Consider the following 20,666-nt stretch of genomic DNA (forward strand, 5'->3'; position numbering starts at 1 on the left):
GGAAGTGGTGGAAACACGATCCATGGAGGTGTTCAAAAAACACATAGACGTGGCACTTCAGGACATGGTTTAGTGGGCATGGTGGTGTTGGGTTGACGATTGGACTCGATGATCTTAAAGGTCTTTTCCAACCTGAAAGAGTCTATGATTCTATGATTTTATTTCTATTCAATAGGAAGAGGACAGAGTAGCTGAAGATGTGGACAAATCACTGAACTGTCCTACTAATGTTCCTTGAATATTCCATGCATGGGCCATGCCTTAGGGATCACATTCTGGATAGCAATGCCAGTCCACAGTGACAATTTTGCTAAATATTTAGGAAGCAGAAAAATTACTAGCAGGGAAGACTGCATCTATTGCTGGTGTATATAAGTAAGTGTTAAGTAGAGTAGTTGTGTTCCAAACCACTGTCTGCAGCACCTAATTCTCTGAAGGTAGGACTCAGCAATCACATGATATTTGATATGTGATTAGTCTGTTATGGGAACCAAGAAAACATCACTGATGTCATCAGCCCACAGTTAGAAGCTCCCATTGTTTTCATTAGCAGATCTACATGCTGAACAATTTCAGGAATGAGGTCTAAAGATGGAATGAAGTTATGTTATTTTTAGGTTGATTTCTCAAGTTTCAATTTGCATGATCACTTTTTCCAAGACTGACCTTGGGTTTGAGAGAACTCCAGATAAAGCAAAACTACTGAAACCATTACTGTCTGGTAACTACCAGTCTGGTTATACCAGTGACGATTACTTCTAGGTGCTTAAAACTTCTAAGGCTTGATTCTGGCCTACCAAATTCACATGAGTCTTTCCATCCCTGCTAGCAGAATCTGAATTAGGCTTGTACAGAATTTTTTGTTCTTTAGGTTCTGTTTCATGAAGAAAAGTCAATGTTACCATCTCTGTTTTACAGATGGGTAGAACTACCATGCAGTGAAGTGACTTGCCCACTACTATGTAAGAGGTTATTTACAACAAAATCTTCTAACTCTCAGCTTGGCACCTTATCTCCATAACTGCCCTATCTGTGAATACCTAGTTAACTGCACCAGCTTTAAACATTCTCCTGCAGAGATTTGGCTGGGAGGCTAAAGAAAGTATTCAGCAGATCTCCCAGGTGAGTAATTTGTTTCACAACTACCTCATTTGTGTGGTTTCCACTTTCTTTTTTTCCTGTCTCATGTATCTCCATTTGCAGAAAAGTGCTATTAAAATGCCTCAAGTGTTTCCAAGCAAACACTGAATTTCAAAATGGGGGAGAGGGATTCTGAAAAAAAACTTAGGAGAACTGCTGGATTTTGCATTAGTATATTCTGCTTATTGTGGAGAAGCACAGTAGAGACTGCCCATGCACTTGCTGCATGGCTCATCTCTTTTGTCATAGCAAATGGTTGCACAGTGTCATAGTGACTTCACCAGTGCTGCTGGTTTTGATTATAAGCTGGAGTCTGACACTGAATCTCCACCTGTTTGAACTGCATCTGACTTTCAGAGTATCAGTGGACATAACTGTTTGATATATTCATTGACCTCAATCTATGCTTGGAAATGTGGCACTTGTACAGAAGTTGTTTCTACACTGGGAAAGCCTCCGCAGTCCTCTTCCCTTAAGCGAACACTGCCATTCTCCAACAGCTGCCAAGAATCAGGTTCCTGGTCTACACTTCATACCTTAGATGTCTTAAGAAATTGTGTGGGCTAGGGATGGTCCCAACTCAAACTGCTTCCTCTTGGGGTTGTAGCTGCTCCCCCGCCCTTTGTCTCCCATGTGTCTACAGAGCTGTGAAGTGGTCACTTACCCCAAAGACTGGATGGGTTGAAAGGCACTCTCAGGGTGGACCGTTTTCAGTCCTTACAGGATTGTAAATCCAATGCCTTTTCCAGCCCTTATAGAAACTTCTGTAGGTTGTAACCACTTTGACTGAAACAGGGCTGAGAGAAACTCCGTAATTCATAGTATGGTATCCATGCATATTTACCCAATATCTCACTACATGAACCATGCCAGATTCTTTGACATTGTGCTAAAGAAGATGGGGTCTTCCGAGCCCTAGATCAGAAATACAGCAATTAAGAGACATAGTGCTGTTTCCTTTGGTCATATTAGGTCACTGGCAATCTCTTACAGAAGAATACAGACTATCTTCCTCTAGTCTATCCTTGTTTAAGGATTAAAAGAGACAAGGACCCAGCTTGAGTACCTACAAATTCCCTGAATAGCCATTTGCCATGCCACAAAGGCTCGGGGAACTTCAAGGTTCTGCGGCCCTGTTACAAGGAAAGGGGTTGACAAGCAGGAAGGAGGTATGAGCAGCTGAGTGCAAAACGGGGCCAGAACTGAGAAAGGCATTTGCTTGAAAGATTAAGATCTTTCTTCGGGGGACACCTTGTCTGACTAAAGTTACATTCCACACTAGCACCCCATGTACACCTAAAAATAAATCTACAGCTTGTCTAGATCTCAACTGTGCTGTTACAGCCCTGATCCCAAACTTGGGATTGCCATTATTACAGTCTGTGGATAGTCCCACTCCTGACCAGTTAAGAGTATCCTTTGGTTCTCATGCAGAGCTTGAGGGTCATTTTCATATGCACATTTTGAACCCCTGTCGCTAACCCTGACATGCACAGTAGCTGCCTGAAGTCTTTTATGAAGAAGGATCTCCGCGAGGTCCCTCACAGCAGAGACCTTTAATCCAACTGGATCTCTGCAGAAAGTAATGGTACGTTGTCCACTGAGTGACTTAATTACTCTTCTGTTTTTCAGTCCTCTTGCACTTTTCTGGTGATATAAAAGGGCTGTTAATGTGGCAAACATTAGTTGTGACATACTACACTGGCAACAGGAAACTCTCTTGGTATGATGTTTTTCCCTGGCTCTTGGGCTAGTGACAGAATGGTAGAGAAACAGAGGTGCATGGCCAAGGTGAGGGTGGAGAGCTGCTGTGCTCTAGCTTTTCTTAGCTACACGCCTGTTAGCTGGAAGTGGGAAGTAGAGCAGCTGTGAGGCTGCTGTAGTTGCTGCTGGAGGACAGAATTTCGCAGGTGTCTTTATTCTAGAGAAAATGCAAAGATCTTACATTCCTTTCTGCATCCTGTTTTTGCAGAATCAGTTTTGCCTGATACTTCTTGTGCTAAGCAAATGATTATGATGAAGTTAAGAGTATGAATCCAAGTATTCAAAGACATTTACTCTGATTTGTGGACGGGTTAAGAGCTGGTCGGCATCTGAAAATACCCATTGACTTTATATCCCTAAACTTCTCTCTGAGATGCTGCATGGAAAGGAATATTTACAGTTCAATTCCCTACTCTCTTGAGTCTCTTCAATTCAAATTTCACTCCCGTTAGCAAGTTGTTTTTGTTTTAGTTGCCTGGATAGTGTTTACTGCCCAATAATGTTCATTGGCCACTCATCAGTTGCATCAGTATAAATCACTTTATTTTTTTATACTAGACTCCATCTAAACTCTGCTGTGCTTCTTCACTGATTAAGCAAGGGTCAGAGTGTAATAGCAAATCAGGAATCAGGAACTGCACACTGAGAAAAATATGCTTTTCTTGAGTTAGTACATGGCTATAGCGATTTCTGAGTTAACATAGAATTTACTGACAATTAAGAATAAGATTAGTAGCAATAAACTTCATGCTGTCACTCTAGAAAATTATCAGAAATGTCTATCATCTATTTTTTATAATTCTTTCAAAGTAGTGTTTGGGGGTAATTGGGGGAGATTGTAAACAAAATACTTTGCTCAGGACCTGATTCAGCAAAATAACAATTATGCTTCTGTGCCAGACAGTCTTCGGCTACAGAAATCAATTTTTATGGGCTCCAGAGCCTCATGCAGGATTAAGAAACATGGATCCCAGGGGTAGGGGCTCTTTTTTGTTGTTGTTAAATCAGGTCCTTTGAGTGAAAGGGATATAACTAAATTAAATTAGAAAAAGGATTATGGAGAAGGTATATTAAACCACAGACAAAGGATGATGAAATGATGAAATTACGGCTTGGAGAGTATGGAAGGAAGTATAGCATAGAGAAGAACAGCATAGAAAATACGGGTTTGAACCTTTGAAAATGAGTAATGGTGTGTCAGCATGGGCATGACTTGTTTTCAAAATGGCAGTGAAAAAAATCCTAAACTGGTAGGTTTGTGAATTTTTTCTGCTGGAGAGTAATGAAAATTATTTTTTCCCATGCAGACTATCTGAAAAAAAGAAGGTAATTTAACTAAGTAGCTCTATTGTCATACCAAGTACTTACTCTTTGCATTAATACCTTGCATCAGGTTTTGTGTCACAATCTCAGTGAAGTTACCTATAGTCTGTGACATTCCTTGTTCTTTTGCATTAAAGAACTGTATTGTAATCTCCTCGGCTGCCAAACATGGAGCTCAGGTTGATGGGAATTGGAGAAAAACTTCACAGAATAAAATGTGACAGTCTGTAACATACACAAGTTGCAAGCAACGTACAGTAATAACAAGTAAATGTTAACAAACAGAGCGAAAGAGAGAAAGAGAAAAAGAGAGAAAATGTGAAGAACATGTAAAAGAATTAAGATTCCTGTATAACAACTTGATTTTAGTTAACCCAATATTCTAAGGCCATTAAAATAAAAATCTTTATTAGTTCTAGGTATCTTTAATAAAGTTTCCTGCTTTTTATATTACTGCATATTTTGAAAGTTGCTATGAATCTCTTCTGAGTAGATGTCACACTGATGGACTTTACACTGGCACGAGAGCAGAATTTAGTATGCTACATGAACACGCAGAATCCTTCCGACCAAAACCTACCTCTTCAACATTTACTCACCACCGTGTTGACCTGGGTCCCTCCAGGAAGCCGTGTCCCCCAGTAAAGGCACTCCAGTGACGGTGGTGACCGCCTCTCCCAGTACTAACTGGCCAACATAGTAACGTCACTCCCAGAGAATATGACCTCTGAGAGGTACTACTTCTTGAAGTGAGGTGACAGTATGTTGGCTGCCTACCTATTGGTACTGCTAGAGGAAGTACAGGAGCTCTAGTTAAGTAGACCCAGTGCATCTTGCTATTACAAGTATTATTGGATGTGTGCTTAATACAGTGCTAAGAACTGTTGCTCCTGGAAGTGCTGCATTGCAAAGAGCTCAGAAAGATCCTTCCTAGTTTTATCCTGACACTTCTGGGGTTTCACTTACACCCATCCTGGACTTCTGAGAGTCTCACTAACACCATATTCTGTAGAGCACAGTGGGGCATTGACAGATCAGGTAGAGGTTGCAGGAAAATGGTGTCAGGTGAGTCATGCTACGGTCTTATATTACTGCTCTGACTGAGGAATACAGTATGATGATCTGTACAGTATGGAAGGTGTCTGAGACATGGAGCATGGATGAATACAGAGAACAATGACAGCAGGAATGGTAGATTGCTTGTTATTTTGGCTTTGTGCTTTTAAACAGACAAGCAAGTAGCCAAAAGGCTTGGAGAAAATTTCCAGCAAGTACAGAGTAAGAGGGATATACGCAAGTGGACTGGGCGCAGAGCTGGGACCTCACACCCTAGACCCTTTTGTCCCTGGCCTTTTGTAGTAATGGGTAAGTCACCCCATCTATCTAGTTCTATTGCAGCAGAGATGTACTTCTTGCATAGAGGTGCCTTTTGTTTTATCTGTCCTGCAAACACCAGTCATACTCAGTCCACCAGAAGGGAGAAATGCCAAGACCACCTCTTTTGTATCCCAGGAGTGCATTCTGCAGTGGATGGCATGGCAGCTGCAGTGGCAGGCACATGCTTGAGAAAGAGGATTTACCATATTTACATCTGCCTTGTGCTGGAGGATTGGCACAGGTTGGCCTTATTTGGCTGGAGTGCTTATATCTGTGTTTTCCCATCACTAAAAGTGCCTCGTGCCCATTAAGTTATTAAGGCATGAAAAGTCCTAAGATTCATTATTTAGTTCTGCGATTGTTTTTCAGCTTAGTGCAGTCCTGCCCCTACACCCACTCATCCCTGGCTGTGGCCAGACCACAGGGGGCTGTGTGGGGAGATTTTTTTTTTTTTTTTTTTTAATGTCTCAGTGCCAGAGAAAAGCGGGAAACCCAAAGCACTGTGCTTGAATTCATAGCTCCTCCTTTTTGTTTTCAAATGGCTTGGTATAGAGGATGTTATTTTTTATTCAAATTCTAAAGTAAACAAGCACCATAGTACAAGTGACACCCACTGGTTGTATCTCTACAGGAAATGACAGATGAATAATTGTACAACAAACTATTACGTTATATTAGGTACAAATTCTGCTTTGTGTGTGATCCAGAGCTATGAGATGGCAGAAATGCCACATGGGGCAGGGGACAAGGAATAGATCCAAATTGCTTCCACCTAACTGTAAGCACTTAACTGAGGATCTTAAGTTAGAGCTGCAGTCACCTTGAGATCACTTCTGGAGAAAGCCACCTCCAGAGGGTAATTCAGATCATAAATGAGTGAATTAGTCTCAGAGACTGCCTGACTCTTCTTCCAATATGAGGGGGGCCTCAGGAAAATGCATCTCGAGTTAGATGAGAACTGAGTGTTATTCCTTTTATTTTGAGCTGTTACAATTTCTACATTAGACCCACAGGACTCCATCTTCAGTGACATTACGATGCGATCACTACCTCATTTGCTATTTTGGAGTGATGAATTTTGGATTTTTAAAGGCTAGGAAGGCTAAGTATAGGGATGAAAGAAAAACCATCTCCCTGTTACCTTTTCCACTGCCTTTTTAGTATTTTTTATGTCCAACATATTTAAACATCAAAGTCTTTTGAGCTGAAACAGACCTAAACGCTTTGCAGTTACGTTGCTGTCTACTGTCCGTCTTAGAGAGAGGGTCAAAGGTTTTATGACACTAAAATTATATGAGATTTTCTTTAATGTTCAAAGGCATTTGATCAGAGAATTTGCTTCCCCGCAGATTGAAGGACCACCACAGTGACTACATACCTATGGCTTTAATAATGCTTTGCTATCCATAAAAGCCACTGAAGTTCACAAACTACAGCGAAATGTTAGGCAGCATAATGGGCCTGTAGCAAGAACTGCCAGGACTCCCCAGCTCCCACTGAGCATTGGCACTAGAATTACAGTGCTCAGCACACTTCTGACATTAGAACTGGTGTATTGCACAAGGAATACAGGTTATTTAGGTTATGGTGACAGAAGGGATGAAAAATGAAGCCCTGAGAAAAGAGCAGCTCCTTCAGAAAGCATGAGTGATAAAGCCGAAATGGGTAATTCCACATTATTTCTTTAAAAGGAGATCAGCGCTCTCTCAGGAAATTGCATTGAAATAATAGGTTCCTAGTGTCACAGCTTGCTCCAGTTCCTCTGACCATGGAGTACACTGGAGTCACTATAACTATGTAGTTCCCCTCTGTCAGTGATAGACTTGGATTGCTTTAACTATTCAGACATAGGAATAGTCAAGGAGTGGGTTATGGAAAATTGTTTTTTTGTTTTTGGGCAGGTAAGTAAAACAACCACAGAAGTTTTTCTGAAGCTGAAGACTGTATTAGTAATGACAGACATTTTCCTACTTCTCTTAGGCACCTGAATTCTAGTAATATTTCTTCCATTTTTACATTCCTTTACAGCTACACAATGAGTAGAGAATTTTGCCATCAATACACTGTGAAAAGGCTGCACAATACATTTGTATGAAGATACGATATCCTTGGAGTATAGCTTAAGTGACGCTGCATGCAGAGGGGATCCGAGAGGTGAGAAGTTCTTATTTTGGCCATATTAAAGTCAATATAAACACTGTGAGTGCTGGTGTTGTAAATATATATAAATACAAAAACAATAAAAGGTTGGGGTGGATCTCTGAACAACCCCAAAATAACTCATCACGTGCTTATGTATTCTAGATGCATTCTTAAGACCATTGTTCTGTGGCACCAGACAGTACTGTAGACATCAAACGAAGTTATGAATTCCATTCATATTCTAAATTTCTTTTACAGTGTTGGAAAATGACATTCACCGCTTCATCCTATGGCAACTTTAAGATGGAACCATGCAGTCAGCCTATCGTTCAGGTAAGTACGCAGCTCACAGAATAGAGGGACTGAAGAGCTGAGTAACACTTCAAAAGAAAACTGAGAGCTTTCAAGATTTGTTTTGCATGTTTTGATTTTCTTACAAACTTGTACCTTAAAGTATTTCACTATGTATACTGAGACAAATTACTCATACCTGTAGGACAGTGTGTGGTTTGGGACAGAAATCAGCTAAGTTTAAGTGGTTGAAACTGGCTTGTTCTGTTTTGCTTCTGTTTGAAGCAAATTTTGCTTTGCTTTTTTTCTATTTTGCTTCTGTTATGATATTGACTGGAATACTCAGAAACCTTTAGATAAAAGACACTGCAGCACAGCAGACTATGGTTGACTGATGCTTATTTAGTTATGTTCAGCTAGTGGCTTTGCCACAGACTTTTCAAGTGATCTTGCTCAATTAAATTAAGCCATGTGTCAAATGAAAATACTGGAGATTACTTCCATTTTCTCTTCGCTGTCGACTTAGCCTGTCGGGTATTTGATTGTAATATAGTGGTTGTCACATATACAACAATGGCAAAATGAAGCCCTGATCTTGAATGGGGCCTGTAAAGAACATTGCAACATAACAAAGTTAATAGTTTGACATGGTGATGCTAGAACTTGGTGTGTATATTTTAAGTGAGGGGACACCTGGTCCTCTATAGGCTGAGATATCCCCAGTCAAAGAGTTTTAGTCAAATTGGTCAGGTGAGATCTGCTCCTTTGTATCAGGCCCAGTTCCTCCAGACACTATATAAGCAGTATCTTGAGAATTTGCAGGCATTGAAAACTGCCTTGAAGAAGATTTTTTTGTAGAGAGGAAATCTCTACTTTCTTAATGCTGCTGGTGAAAGCCTGCTTGCAGCAGTAGCTCTGCCATCCTCTACTCTGAAGTACCTTTCCTCCCCTTCTGCTGCTTTCCCAGCCACCCATTTATGGGATCGGACGGGATGGAGAACAGGAAGGGTTGCTGCAGAAAGCGGAGGCATGGTAAAATCAAACTCTGACATTCTTTATATCAAATTAAAATCAAGTGCTGTTATTTAAAGATACCCTCCTGCCAGGTGTAGATTAGCCCAGGACTGAGCTGCTGAGAGTGTTGGGGACAATTTAAAAATTTAATTCAAACCTACCAGAATTTAAATTCAAACCATCTTTGCTTTGCCTGCAAATGACGATAGCATCATTGGCAGCAGCTGTGCAGCCTCTGGGCAAAGTTCTGCTGTTTGCATGTCCGTGCCAGTAAAGTGCTCCTTAGCCTGAGAGGAGGCATGAGGCCGTGTCTGTGCAGAGCTCTTCATAGAGCCCCATTGGGCCCGTGTGTATGGACCGAGAACAGCTGTGAACTGCTGACTTGGTGCATGAGAGGGCTATAGAGAGATAGTCGTATGTAGAATTATTTCATACTCATCACTGTTTTGTGAAGTGTTTAATCATTCCACCACACATAATATATGGAATTAATAACTTCATGTGAAGTCCTTTACACCTGAGGAGTTAAACAGGCTTTTTTGGAATAATGTGTTAGATATACATCATATGACCTTATATCACCTAGACACTGTCACACTGAAGCTTTACAGTGAAAAATTACAAAAAATATCTTGGACAACTCAGGCATTTTTTTAGAAAAGTTAGGCACCCATTTTGTGTTCCTTGTACAATGTTAACTGGTTGTTTACAGTTAGGTGCTGTTAACCAATCCAAATATTTTACAGTGTGGGCAACATTCATTGCTTGCAAGTCTCTCTTTTCATATAATGTGCAGGTTATAGTTTCAGGAACAAGTCAGTGCCTATGAATGCTTCATATTTCATAAGTGAACCTCAACATCCAAGGCAATGCAGATCTTGTTTTAACAGTTCGGTTCTGATCTTACTTAGTATTTTTTACTTTTCTTTTGCACACATATAGATCTTGCTCTATTAGGAAGCTAAGAGATGCAGGCAATATTTTTTGCTGCTACTGGTGCATAATAATTATCAGAAACAGAACTCCAGCAACAGTGTTACCGAGTCCATTTTGTTAGCTGAAGTATAAGTGTGCTTTGTTACTTCTTAAAATATATATGCTTGTATTCATATATAAAAATAGTCTCTCGGTTATTGCAGAAGTAGGTAAGTTGCTGTTACTATCAATACATCATTGATATTGTGGTAACAGCTGATTTTAGAGCACTGATGGTGGCAAAACAGTTCCACATTGAACCAAAATTACACGTATTCTCAGGATACCAGTGTGGAATTGCACTGAACTCGTAGAGTTCTTAGTCCTCTAGTTCCCAGAGAGGACCAGGGTAGGTAATGGAAAGAACTTTCTAAAGCAAGGGATTTCTGAGAAGAAAGTCACTCTGTAGCTGACTGCTAAAGTACTCAAGAGTCTGGCATCTCCTGTGCATTGGAATTGGGTAGTTGGCATCTTGCTCACAGTAGCAGACATGCAATATAGTTTGTGCCCACTTTCCCTCTTGATACATGATGCCACAAAGACATCTACTTATGAGGAAGTTTGCTGCTTGGACATGAGTTGTGATAAGCATTTGCAACCTGAGGGGAATGGATGATAAAACCATACGCTTATGCACCAAAGATACAATAGGAAAGAGCCAGTCTATCAGTCATGTGAATTGTGATTGGCCTGTTGCAATGGAATAGCCTTTAACAACAAAAAAAGAAAGCTATTTACCTTCTGAATGGATTTTACATAGTTGCACAAGAGGGAAAAGAAAGAAGAAAAGAAGAGACAAGAGAAGAGAGAAGAAGAGAAAGATTCCCACCAGCTCTTCCCCTCCAAAATTAGCATTGGCATTGGTGAAGTCACACACAAAGGAAAGTCTAACTTTCTTTGTGCCTCTTACAATGACATCAACATGCATGGCTATGAGATGACGAGAGAATACCTCACTCACAATGAGTAACAAATTAGAATTTTCTTCAAAGTAAAAAAAATGATAACACAAGACCATCATAGGTATATGCTAGCTCTTTCAAAACATCTCTTTTTGACTAGATGTCTCTTAAAATCACTTGACTGGCAATTTCTTCTATCTAATACAATACAGGGGGATATTCTGAATAGGCTGAAGAATGTCTACTATGCAACTTGGCTGGAACATCTGCCAAAAATGAAGTTGGCTTTGTTTTCAACATGGTTATCTACTTTGAAATTACTCCATAGAATAAATAGTGATATTCCATGGGTAGAGGTAGATTATGGGGTTTAAATAATCAAATTGGAGCCCCGTAACTTTATGTGCTATAGGAGGATTCTCATAAAACTGAGATATTCCCATAATTAACCACTAGCCATGGGATATTATAATATATTCCATGGTGACTAGTATTTTTTCCATTTCCCTCCCCGCTCCCAGCAGAATTACTATGATTAATTTTGCTCTGGTTTCACATATTGCTAACATGAATCAGCATAATTAAAAATAAGAATACCATATTATGAGGCGATCACTGTTTAGGCCAAACCAGCCAGTAATGACCAGTCAGACCTTTTCTAGTTGGCCTTTGCTGCTAGAAGGTTGAAAGAGCTGTAACTCACCAACCCATACTTGCAAAAGGAGTGTGTTTTAGAAAATGTGGTTCAAAACTCTTCATAGTTCTAAATGCTAAATTCTAGTGGAATATTATAGAATAGATTGATTTGCATACCATGGAATAAACATCCTTACATCTAGTCTTGTCTCAGAGTGAGTCGTTTTGCATTAGTGTCAAGAATTTGAGCTGTTGTTCTACTTTGCAGTTAATAATCAGAAAGAGACAGGATTGTCTCATGAATATGCATGATGGTATAGTTGTCCCTTCAACTTACTAGGCACCTAGTTTCTGTAATGAGATGTACAATATCTGCCATTTAAAACAGCTGAAAAGTCCCAAATGGGAACAAATGAGAAAGCATCTGGCTGTTTCGAATTCCAGCCCTGTTTTGTCAGAAAACTGTAATTGCTGAGTATTTGGCTCCTACTCTGCTCTATGAAGCATTCAGCTCTCAGGAGCCTCTGAGATGCATTACACAGTCCAGCAACATAGCTGTAGAACTCTCAAAATTCTTTCACTAGATGTAACAGCTCTTCAAAATATCTTGAGACTTGTATGCCCTTAACCAGGACCAAAGTTTGGGCTCCTAGAGCGTGCTCTCATCCTTAGTTTTGCTGATCAGCCTCCACTGTACCATTTGTCCCTGCAACCTAGACTTCACACATATTATTCACTGTGTGATGGTGGGACTAGAATGGATAAATGTGCTACCCATTGCTCTAAGAAAGCAGTCTGGCTGAATCTTAAATCACTACGCGGGATGGAGGTTAACGGTCAGATGGACATTCCTCTAAGAGGTTTCCTACCTGCTCTGTTAATTTCTAAAATTTCTTCTTGGGCCAGTGGGCAAGTGTCGCTCTGAGTACTGTGGTGTGGAGAGTTTACGACAGATTTACAATAATTGGGGGATCCCAGCTGGGGTGGCCTCGGGATATGCTTCTTTTTTTTCTTTGGTAGCTTCTGCTTAGCCATAGCTAAGGAGTAATACATTCCGAAATTGTTCACAATGACAGGGACAGGCATGGCAATGGTCAGCACACCAGCGAGAGCACAGAGGGCCCCCACCAGCATGCCTGACCAAGTCTGAGGATACATGTCTCCGTAGCCCAGGGTCGTCATGGTGACAACAGCCCACCAAAAGCCGATGGGGATATTTTTAAAGTGTGTGTGTTCACTGGCACTAGGGTCATTTGGTTTAGCACCTATTCTCTCGGCATAATAGATCATCGTGGCAAAGATTAAGACGCCCAATGCCAAAAATATGATGAGCAGCAAGAATTCATTTGTGCTGGCGCGGAGGGTGTGTCCCAAGACCCGCAACCCAACGAAGTGGCGGGTCAGCTTGAAAATTCGCAGGATTCGCACGAAACGGACTACACGGAGGAAGCCCAGGACATCCTTAGCAGCTTTGGAAGACAGGCCACTGAGTCCAACCTCTAGATAGAAAGGCAGTATGGCCACAAAGTCAATGATGTTCAAAGAGTTTTTGATAAATTCCACCTTGTTTGGGCAGAAAGTGACTCTCATCAAGAACTCAAATGTAAACCAGACCACACAGACACCTTCGATGTAGGTGAGAAAGGCTTCAGTCTCTGCTTCCCTGTAGTGCCGCACCTGGGTGTCATTCCCGATGAATTCAGTTTCTGTCTTGTTCACAATGGGGTTAAATCTCTCATGGGTCTCGAGGCAGAAGGTGGTGATGGAGACCAGAATGAAGAAGAGGGAGGCAAATGCCACATACTGTGGAAAGAAAGATATGAGAGAAATGTTAAACAGTAGGTTAAGTACAGGGGCTTTGATTCTGAAACACCAGGGAGAGACAAGAGCTGTATTAAAACTAAAGGTAATGCCAAGCCTTCTTCCTGTGGGCTTAAGATGCCAAGTCTCACCTGCAAAGGGAGCCAAACATTCAAACTTGGAGGGAGAGCAGTATGTAAGTACATGCTAACATCCATTCTTATACAGATAGCACTTTAGTGAGAGTGTAAATTTAAGCAGGCACTTAAATCTCAGAGCTTTCTGTGAGATTTAAGGTTAAGGACATATTGAAATTCTACCTTCCTGAACTTGGTCTTCTGTTACTTCCTGGTCTTAAAGATAGAGCACACCTTCTAGGACAATTGTCATGCAAGAGTCTTTTCACAGCATTGTGTCAGTGCTATGGTGGCTGCCTCCTGCTCCCAGCTTAGTGATGGTCGTGGTATTTCAGATCTCAGTAAGGTGCTAGTAAATATTAGCAACAGTCTCAGGTGGGCTCTACAGCAAGAAGCAGAGTCCTGCTTGGCATCATCAGACTTTCTTACCAAATCCCAGGGACAGGTTGAGGAACAGTCACATATCAAGCTGAGCTCTCCCAGAGTAAACATCTCTGTTCTCCATTCCCTTCTCCAGATCTTTTGGGGGTGGGGGACAGAAAGGGGAAGAAAGACGTTTCAGGTAAGCCTGTCAGCTGATCCAAAAGGGGACAGATCTATTGGATTTTACCAGACAAGGTTTTCTTGAAGAGATTCTCATTACAATATAAGACTTGTACCAGAACTAGATGAATCTTTTTTAAGGCTGTTGGATTACAATTTGATTAAACAAGTTACAGTGAAGGTGGTCGCAGCCCCCAAAGTCAATGAGTGTTTATCTTAGGAGTATTTGCCTCTTCTGCTTCAGTTCCTGCTTTTCATAGAATCATAGAATAGTTTGGGTTGGAAGGGGCCTTTAAAGGTCATCTAGTCCACCCTACCCCCCACCCCCCACCCCCCCCCCACCCCCCCCGCAATGAACAGGAACATCTTCAACTCAGTCAGGTTGCTCAGAGCCCCGTCCAACCTGACCTTGAGTGTTTCCAGGGATGGGCCATCTACCACCTCTCTGGGCAACCTGTTCCAGTGTTTTACCACCCTCACTGTAAAAAAATTTCTTCCTTATCTCTAGTCTGAATCTATGCTCTTTTAGTTTAAAACCATTACCCCGTCCTATCGCTACAGGCCCTACTAAAAAGTCTGTCCCCATCTTTCTTATAAGCCCCCTTTAAGTATTGAAAGGCCACAGTAAGGTCTCCCTGGAGCCTTGTCTTCTCCAGGCTGAACAACTCCAACTGTCTCAGCTTTTCTCAGGCTTTCCTCAGCCTAAAGCACATCTCTTGGTTGTATTCCAGCATAACTGAGGGGTACAGTCAGGCCAAAATTCACAGCTCTTGTAACCACAATTCCTCTGCTCAGTCCTCCTTTAATCAATTAAGTAGTTTGCATATATCTAAGAAGCCTCTTTTTGTGTTGGAGAGGTACAGTAATGGTAATACCTCTTTCCATTTCCCTCCCTACATCTGTTATCTTCCTGTTTGTCTTGTGTGTCACCTTGACAAGAAATGTCACATAAGATTATTTCACTCTCTTCATGAGCATGAGCAACTGTGGTAATGAGAATATTATTCAAATATTCTTATAGTGTCCTGTTATTTGTAATGTCCCTTTTTCAGCAGTGTAGCCAAAATAGGGGTTAAAAAGAACTAGTTTCTTCTAATTTGTTTGTTGCCAGTAAATGCAGTGCAATAATCTAAAAGAAATTCCTGCTAAAGAAATAGACCAGTTAAAAATAACCTATGCTTCAAGCTACCAAAGCTCTCCTGCAATCAAGAAGTTCCTCCGGTCTGCTTTCCCAGGTAGACCTAGTGCAGAATTATGCTTGCCCTTCCATATTGGCAAACAAAGTCAAAAGCAAGGATTTGCCACAGTTTGAGGTGAACCATTTAATAGAATACAGAGACACTGACACAGAATAAAATCACAGAATCATTTAGGTTGGAAGGACCCTCTGGAGGTCATTTGTTACAACTTCAAAGTTGGACCAGGTTGCTCAGGGTCTTTTCTGGTCCAGGTTTGAATATCTCCAAGGTGGGAGATCCCACAGCCTCTCTGGGCAGCCTGTGCCAGTGTTTGGCCAGTAAGAGCAAATAAGCTTGGAAGGATACAGAAGCAAACAGGCTTTTCTGCTTTTCAAATCTGTCAGTTTTGCCAAAGTGATCAGAACCTAGCCATTGTCACAGATTTAAAAAAACCCAGTACCTTCCCCTAAATGCTTCAGGCTATCATAGCATTGTTACGTGGTGATCTAATATACATGCTGATATGTGCTAAAATCAATGTCTAATAGAAATAGTTGCCTGGAAGATAAGCAATCTGGAGGTTAGGGAAATTGAGAAGCAGGACTGAGGGTATCTTTTTATCATTCTCCTGTTAAACAGGGAAATTTCTCCATGCACAGTTTCTCCATCTGTAAAATAGGTTAAAAAAAGTACCAGCTGGTGTTTGTCATGTGCTTTGTGATCCTAGATAAATGTGTACAGGTTCTATATGCTTTCATTTTAATGTTACTGACTTAAGTATATCAACAGTCCCCCTGAAAAATAAGTTGAAGAGTCTTTTAAGTGGTCAAAGTTGGTTTGTGTATGATATTGTTAACACTTAGAGCTTAATTAAGTAGAGGTTAATAGCCCAGTTGTCTGAGTATGAGTAAAACAAGAGACAAAAAGCATCCAAGAACTCAGGAAAACATTTCTAGCAGCCTCAGCATGTCTGTTCTATTTCAGCCTGGAGCAGACTTTTACTGTAGTCATAAAGCCCTGAGAATTCAAGCTGCAGAAGGAAATGCTGACACTTCCTTAAGTCAGGTAGCACTCACAGATAAGAAGCAGAGAAGGGAATAAAACCATTCTGCATTTTAAGGTGTCTATGAAGAAGGCCCCTTTCTTTATGCTGACTCAAAATGCAATTCTCCTCTTGGTGTATGTGAATATCTCTTCTGAGTGAGTTTTTCCTGCTTAGGACACCCTTCAGGCTGACCTTGCACAGCATCTTGAAAAGTGATGTTTTGCTGTATTAAAGGGAAGAAATAACAAATTCTGACAGGACATTTAAGTTACCTGCAGTGGTACATGCTAGCGGTGTTATCAGTAGAGAACATCACACCCATGATCTCTCTTACTGTTAGCCCTTGTGTGTGCACACCTTGGCTTCAGAGGGGAATTGAGAACTTTTAGTCCCCAGTTCAGCAGAGCGGGAAGCACCTGCCAAATGAACACGAAACATTTGCTTCCTTCTGTCTGTAGTTAACAATATCCAGAACCCTTTCCCAGGGATGGGCATGTTCTTGAATGCTTTGCAGCTTTGGAAATGTGGGTCTGCTTTCAAGATTTCATAAAACCATGTTTGAGCAATGGTATTGACAGGAAGAATCCCAGTATTTCTTTTCCAATTTTTTTTTTTCTCTCTGTTAAATTACTATGTAATCCTAAAACCTATTTTATATTTGTAAAGTAAAAATGCTTCTTAGTCATTCCATGCTTCAATATTGAAAGGGCCTTGTTTTTTCTTTTAGAAGAAAGTCTGCACGGACTGAAAGGAGAAGGCAATGGAGAGCAGCCTTTTAATAAAGGGCCCATTACGGTTCCCCAGTCCCTTGGCTGATACAAAGACATGCAGAAACGCCTGAGAATCAGGCCTGAAAATTCATTCTCTGGCACCCATCTCTGATAGATTTATCACCTCTAGCTGCTTGGGATGCAGAAATTTAGCAGCTTGCTGCAAATGAATCTGTAATATATCATTGGTATTAATTTATGTTTGTGATCCCCAATTTATATTGCCCCCACCCTTTTTTTCTTCTGAATATTTTTCTTTGTTAATTATCTGATATCAGATCTAGCAAGCTGCAAGCAAATAGTACCAAATTCAGTAAGTATGTTTTTCTAAGGAGACCAGCATTCATTTGTGCCAAAGGGGTTGAAGAAAGAGCTCTCTCTGGCCCACCATCAAAGGCCAACAGAGATCAGCCATTATGCTTAACATGATAGCTTGTCAGTCCAGAGATGAGCAATGCTGGTAAAATCTAATGAAGACTATGGGACTTGTACGTGTTCTAACATCTTTGAAAATAAGGCTATCTCTTTTTATTTCACTAATAATGGCCCGAACACTAATCAAATCAATGGATTGCTCTTGTATTATTTAGTGGTTCTTAATCTTCTTTCTCCTTACATTTTACAACAGAATTTCTTTTCTTCCTAGGATCTGAATGGGCTGGAGGAAAGGAGTGAGGATTTTATGAAGTGATGTCACGTGCTGTTGAGTTACATAATGGCAGCTAAAATTTTCTATAATTAAAGAAAATACCTAGGTAAAGTGTTTGAAGTGATCAAAACTCTTTTATTTGCTTTGACATGGGAATGATTCCTATTTCACTAGAGATGCTGCTGCTGTTGCTTTTTTTCTGGCTCTAATAACAACAAAGAAAAATCTCAGATTGTCCAAAACTGCAGAAGCTGTGAAAGAAGGCAGAGAGGAGATTTCAAAAGGGGATATTTTGATTAAAATATAAGTTACATTAAAATGTCTTCATTCGGGAGAGAGAAGAAATAACACTCCTGCATAATTTCTGTTAATAGCGGATATACTTTAATAAGGTTATTTTGAAAGAGTCTAAAAGACGTCATGCCCATAAGTGGAGAATTTCATCACCTAATTTATATTGCCCCTGATTAAATCTATTTCTCTGTCTCAGGCCTGCTTCCTCCCTGCTTCTCCACTGCCCTATGTCTAACCTAGCCATTTTTGCCAGTTCAGTGTGAATATGAAGTGCCAATTAATTCAGAATAGTAGTGTTTCACATCAGCTTTGCATAGCTGTAAAAGGAGCAAGGTAACAGAATCAGACCTAGCCTCTCATGAATAATGAGCCAGTATCTTTCCACTCAGCACTGAAAGAAAACAAAAGTCCAACAGCCTTAAAAACACAAATAAACCTTCTAATACATGAGGATTAGGAGGCTAGGCTCACTCAGAAAAAAAATCTGAGGATTGGACCAAAAAGCATTAAATACACAGGTGTGGCTGTTTTACTTCTGGGAATCAGTTTTTAAAACAGCACTTTATCTTGCATTTCTGAGATAGTTCTCATCTTGGAGATAAGAAACCTTTTTTATGCTTTGTTTTAAACAAATAAGCCCGGTAACCCACTAGAATTCGTTGATACAGTGCCTGGAATTGCCAGGTTTCAATGCAGGTGGGCAGTGAAGGCTGGTGATGAAAGCACCAGGACAGAAATCAGATGACTGAGGCTCTTTTCCAGCCTCCACCATTGACACATTCTTAGTCTTCGAACATGTGTGCCTGCATCCTTTGCACCATCCTTCGTCTACTTTTATTTAATTGAGATAGTAAACTCTTTGGACCTTGGGACTGTCTGCCAGTTTATGTCTGCCCAGTGTCCAGCTCAATGTATGTCTGCAGTGGGGACCTGGGAAGGGAGACACCACTCTTGGACCATAGACAACGAGAAAAGTGGGTGGTGGCAGTGGAAGCAGCGTGGCTTTTGCAAGTCAAGTTTCAATAACTTGCAGAGTTTGTTTTCTAGGAATAGCGTCTACATGACACACCATTCATAATTCATTCCAGATCACAAGTTCAGAGTGAGTTAGTAGAAGCTGCATGCCGCAGACGGGTGCTCTTCTCCTTTGATACTGCTCAGAATCATTTAACAATCCTGACTCAGGCTAGATGGGAGAAAAGAAACACATCACACTCAGAGATTTGCCAGCCTCTCCCTTTGCACCTGCTAACAGAAGTATTTTAAAAGTGATTCTTAATCCCTGTCCTTTTGCAGGGAAATTCAGGAAATTCTACCCATCCCTGAGCCTCTAGATGAAAGGCAGAGGAAGATGGCGTTTTGTTTGAACTACATCTGTTGAAGCATCAGGAAATTTTCTATAGAAGTGGCACCTTCTTTCTACTGATGTGTTTTGGTGAGTTTTGGTTTTACTGACAAAAATATTTAAATCACTACATCATAACCCTCCTAGTCCTAGTAATTTTCCAATAAGTCTATGACTGGTAAATGCTGTATATCTTACAGCAACAAGCTAGGCTCAGAAGAGTTTCAGATCAGTGCTGGCAACCCATGAGTTGCATCAGTAATTCAAATATACCCAGAGCCCTGTGCTTCTTGCTAGACCTGCATAAAACCCCATGATTGCCATTCACGAGGCATCTCTTCAAATACTTTACCAACTTTCTTTTACAGTAGTTCATCTGCTTGAGGTTCATCTCTGAAAACTATTACACCTGCATGAAGCTGCCAACATTTGCCTCTCTGTGACTGTAATCACAAAGCTTTGCCTAGTTTTTATTTTAATCTGAAAACCGTACTTTAACCACTCTTCATTTAAAAATTATTCCATGTATCACCAAAACGTTTAACAATAGAGACAAATCTTTTTGCTGCAGCTCAGCCAATGTATGGGTTAAATGAAAGCTGCTTTAAAATATTTAGCTTTATAACCACTTTATTAGCTGTCAAGACTGATTTTCCAGGCTTTCTTAGAGATATGGACCCTGATTCAAACAAATGACTCATTTTGAATGTGCAAGTAATTCTGCTGAATTTTTGAAAGTAATATTGAAACTGTGTGACTGATCAAATGACTAAATGTAGGCACATGATACTAGAAACCAGATAATGCTGTGGAAGTGAGGAAAAGCTAGGACTCTGTCAAAAAGCAACCTCTGCAATATTTCATTAAGAATCCTAATGTAAGATGTTTCGAGATCCTTTGAGCAATCATTATGAAACTGAAATTATTTGCAAGGGGAAAAATCCAGTTCTGCTTTTGTAGGTGTGGTATAAGTATATGAGGACACAATCAGATGTTCCCACCAAGCTCTTCTGTGTGAAGAGAAAGATGACCATCTTGGCAGTCTGTCTTCTTTCAGTGACATAAGACAATCGATACAGAAGCTCACATGAGCAGACATACTGGTTTGCTCACAGGATTATTCAAATTCATCTTTTTTAGCTGAAACAAAGGGAAGAAGTAGGCTTGCAGATAGGCAAATCTTGCTCCCGAGTCAGATAAAAAGTCCACTAGCAGCTCATGGATGAAATGGTTATGTAATGCCAAAAAAATATATGACAGCTTGCAAAAAAATCTTGGAATGCTTAGTGGCACACAGACATGAAACTGCGTGTTAAAAAAAATGTGCAGTCATCTGTGGAA

General features: G+C 40.5%; 1 protein-coding gene and 1 long non-coding RNA gene across 6 annotated transcripts in view; one reads left to right on the plus strand and one right to left on the minus strand.

The window, feature by feature from the left end:
• Positions 1–20,666, minus strand: part of KCNC1 (potassium voltage-gated channel subfamily C member 1) — a 133,034-nt gene that overhangs the window by 24,718 nt on the left and 87,650 nt on the right. For all 5 annotated transcript variants that reach the window (XM_030039608.2, XM_030039610.2, XM_030039609.2 and 2 more), the window contains exon 2: positions 12,434–13,367. In XM_030039608.2, the coding sequence (XP_029895468.1) occupies positions 12,434–13,367 (934 nt within the window). The remainder of the gene's footprint in view (positions 1–12,433; positions 13,368–20,666) is intronic.
• On the plus strand, positions 7,722–19,406 carry LOC121233873. Its single transcript, XR_005934161.1, has 3 exons — positions 7,722–7,803; positions 8,005–8,079; positions 19,277–19,406. It is a non-coding gene; the product is annotated as an uncharacterized LOC121233873 (long non-coding RNA).

Source organism: Aquila chrysaetos, chromosome 16, assembly GCF_900496995.4.
Source record: "Aquila chrysaetos chrysaetos chromosome 16, bAquChr1.4, whole genome shotgun sequence".
In the NCBI taxonomy this organism is placed as follows: Eukaryota; Metazoa; Chordata; class Aves; order Accipitriformes; family Accipitridae; genus Aquila; species Aquila chrysaetos.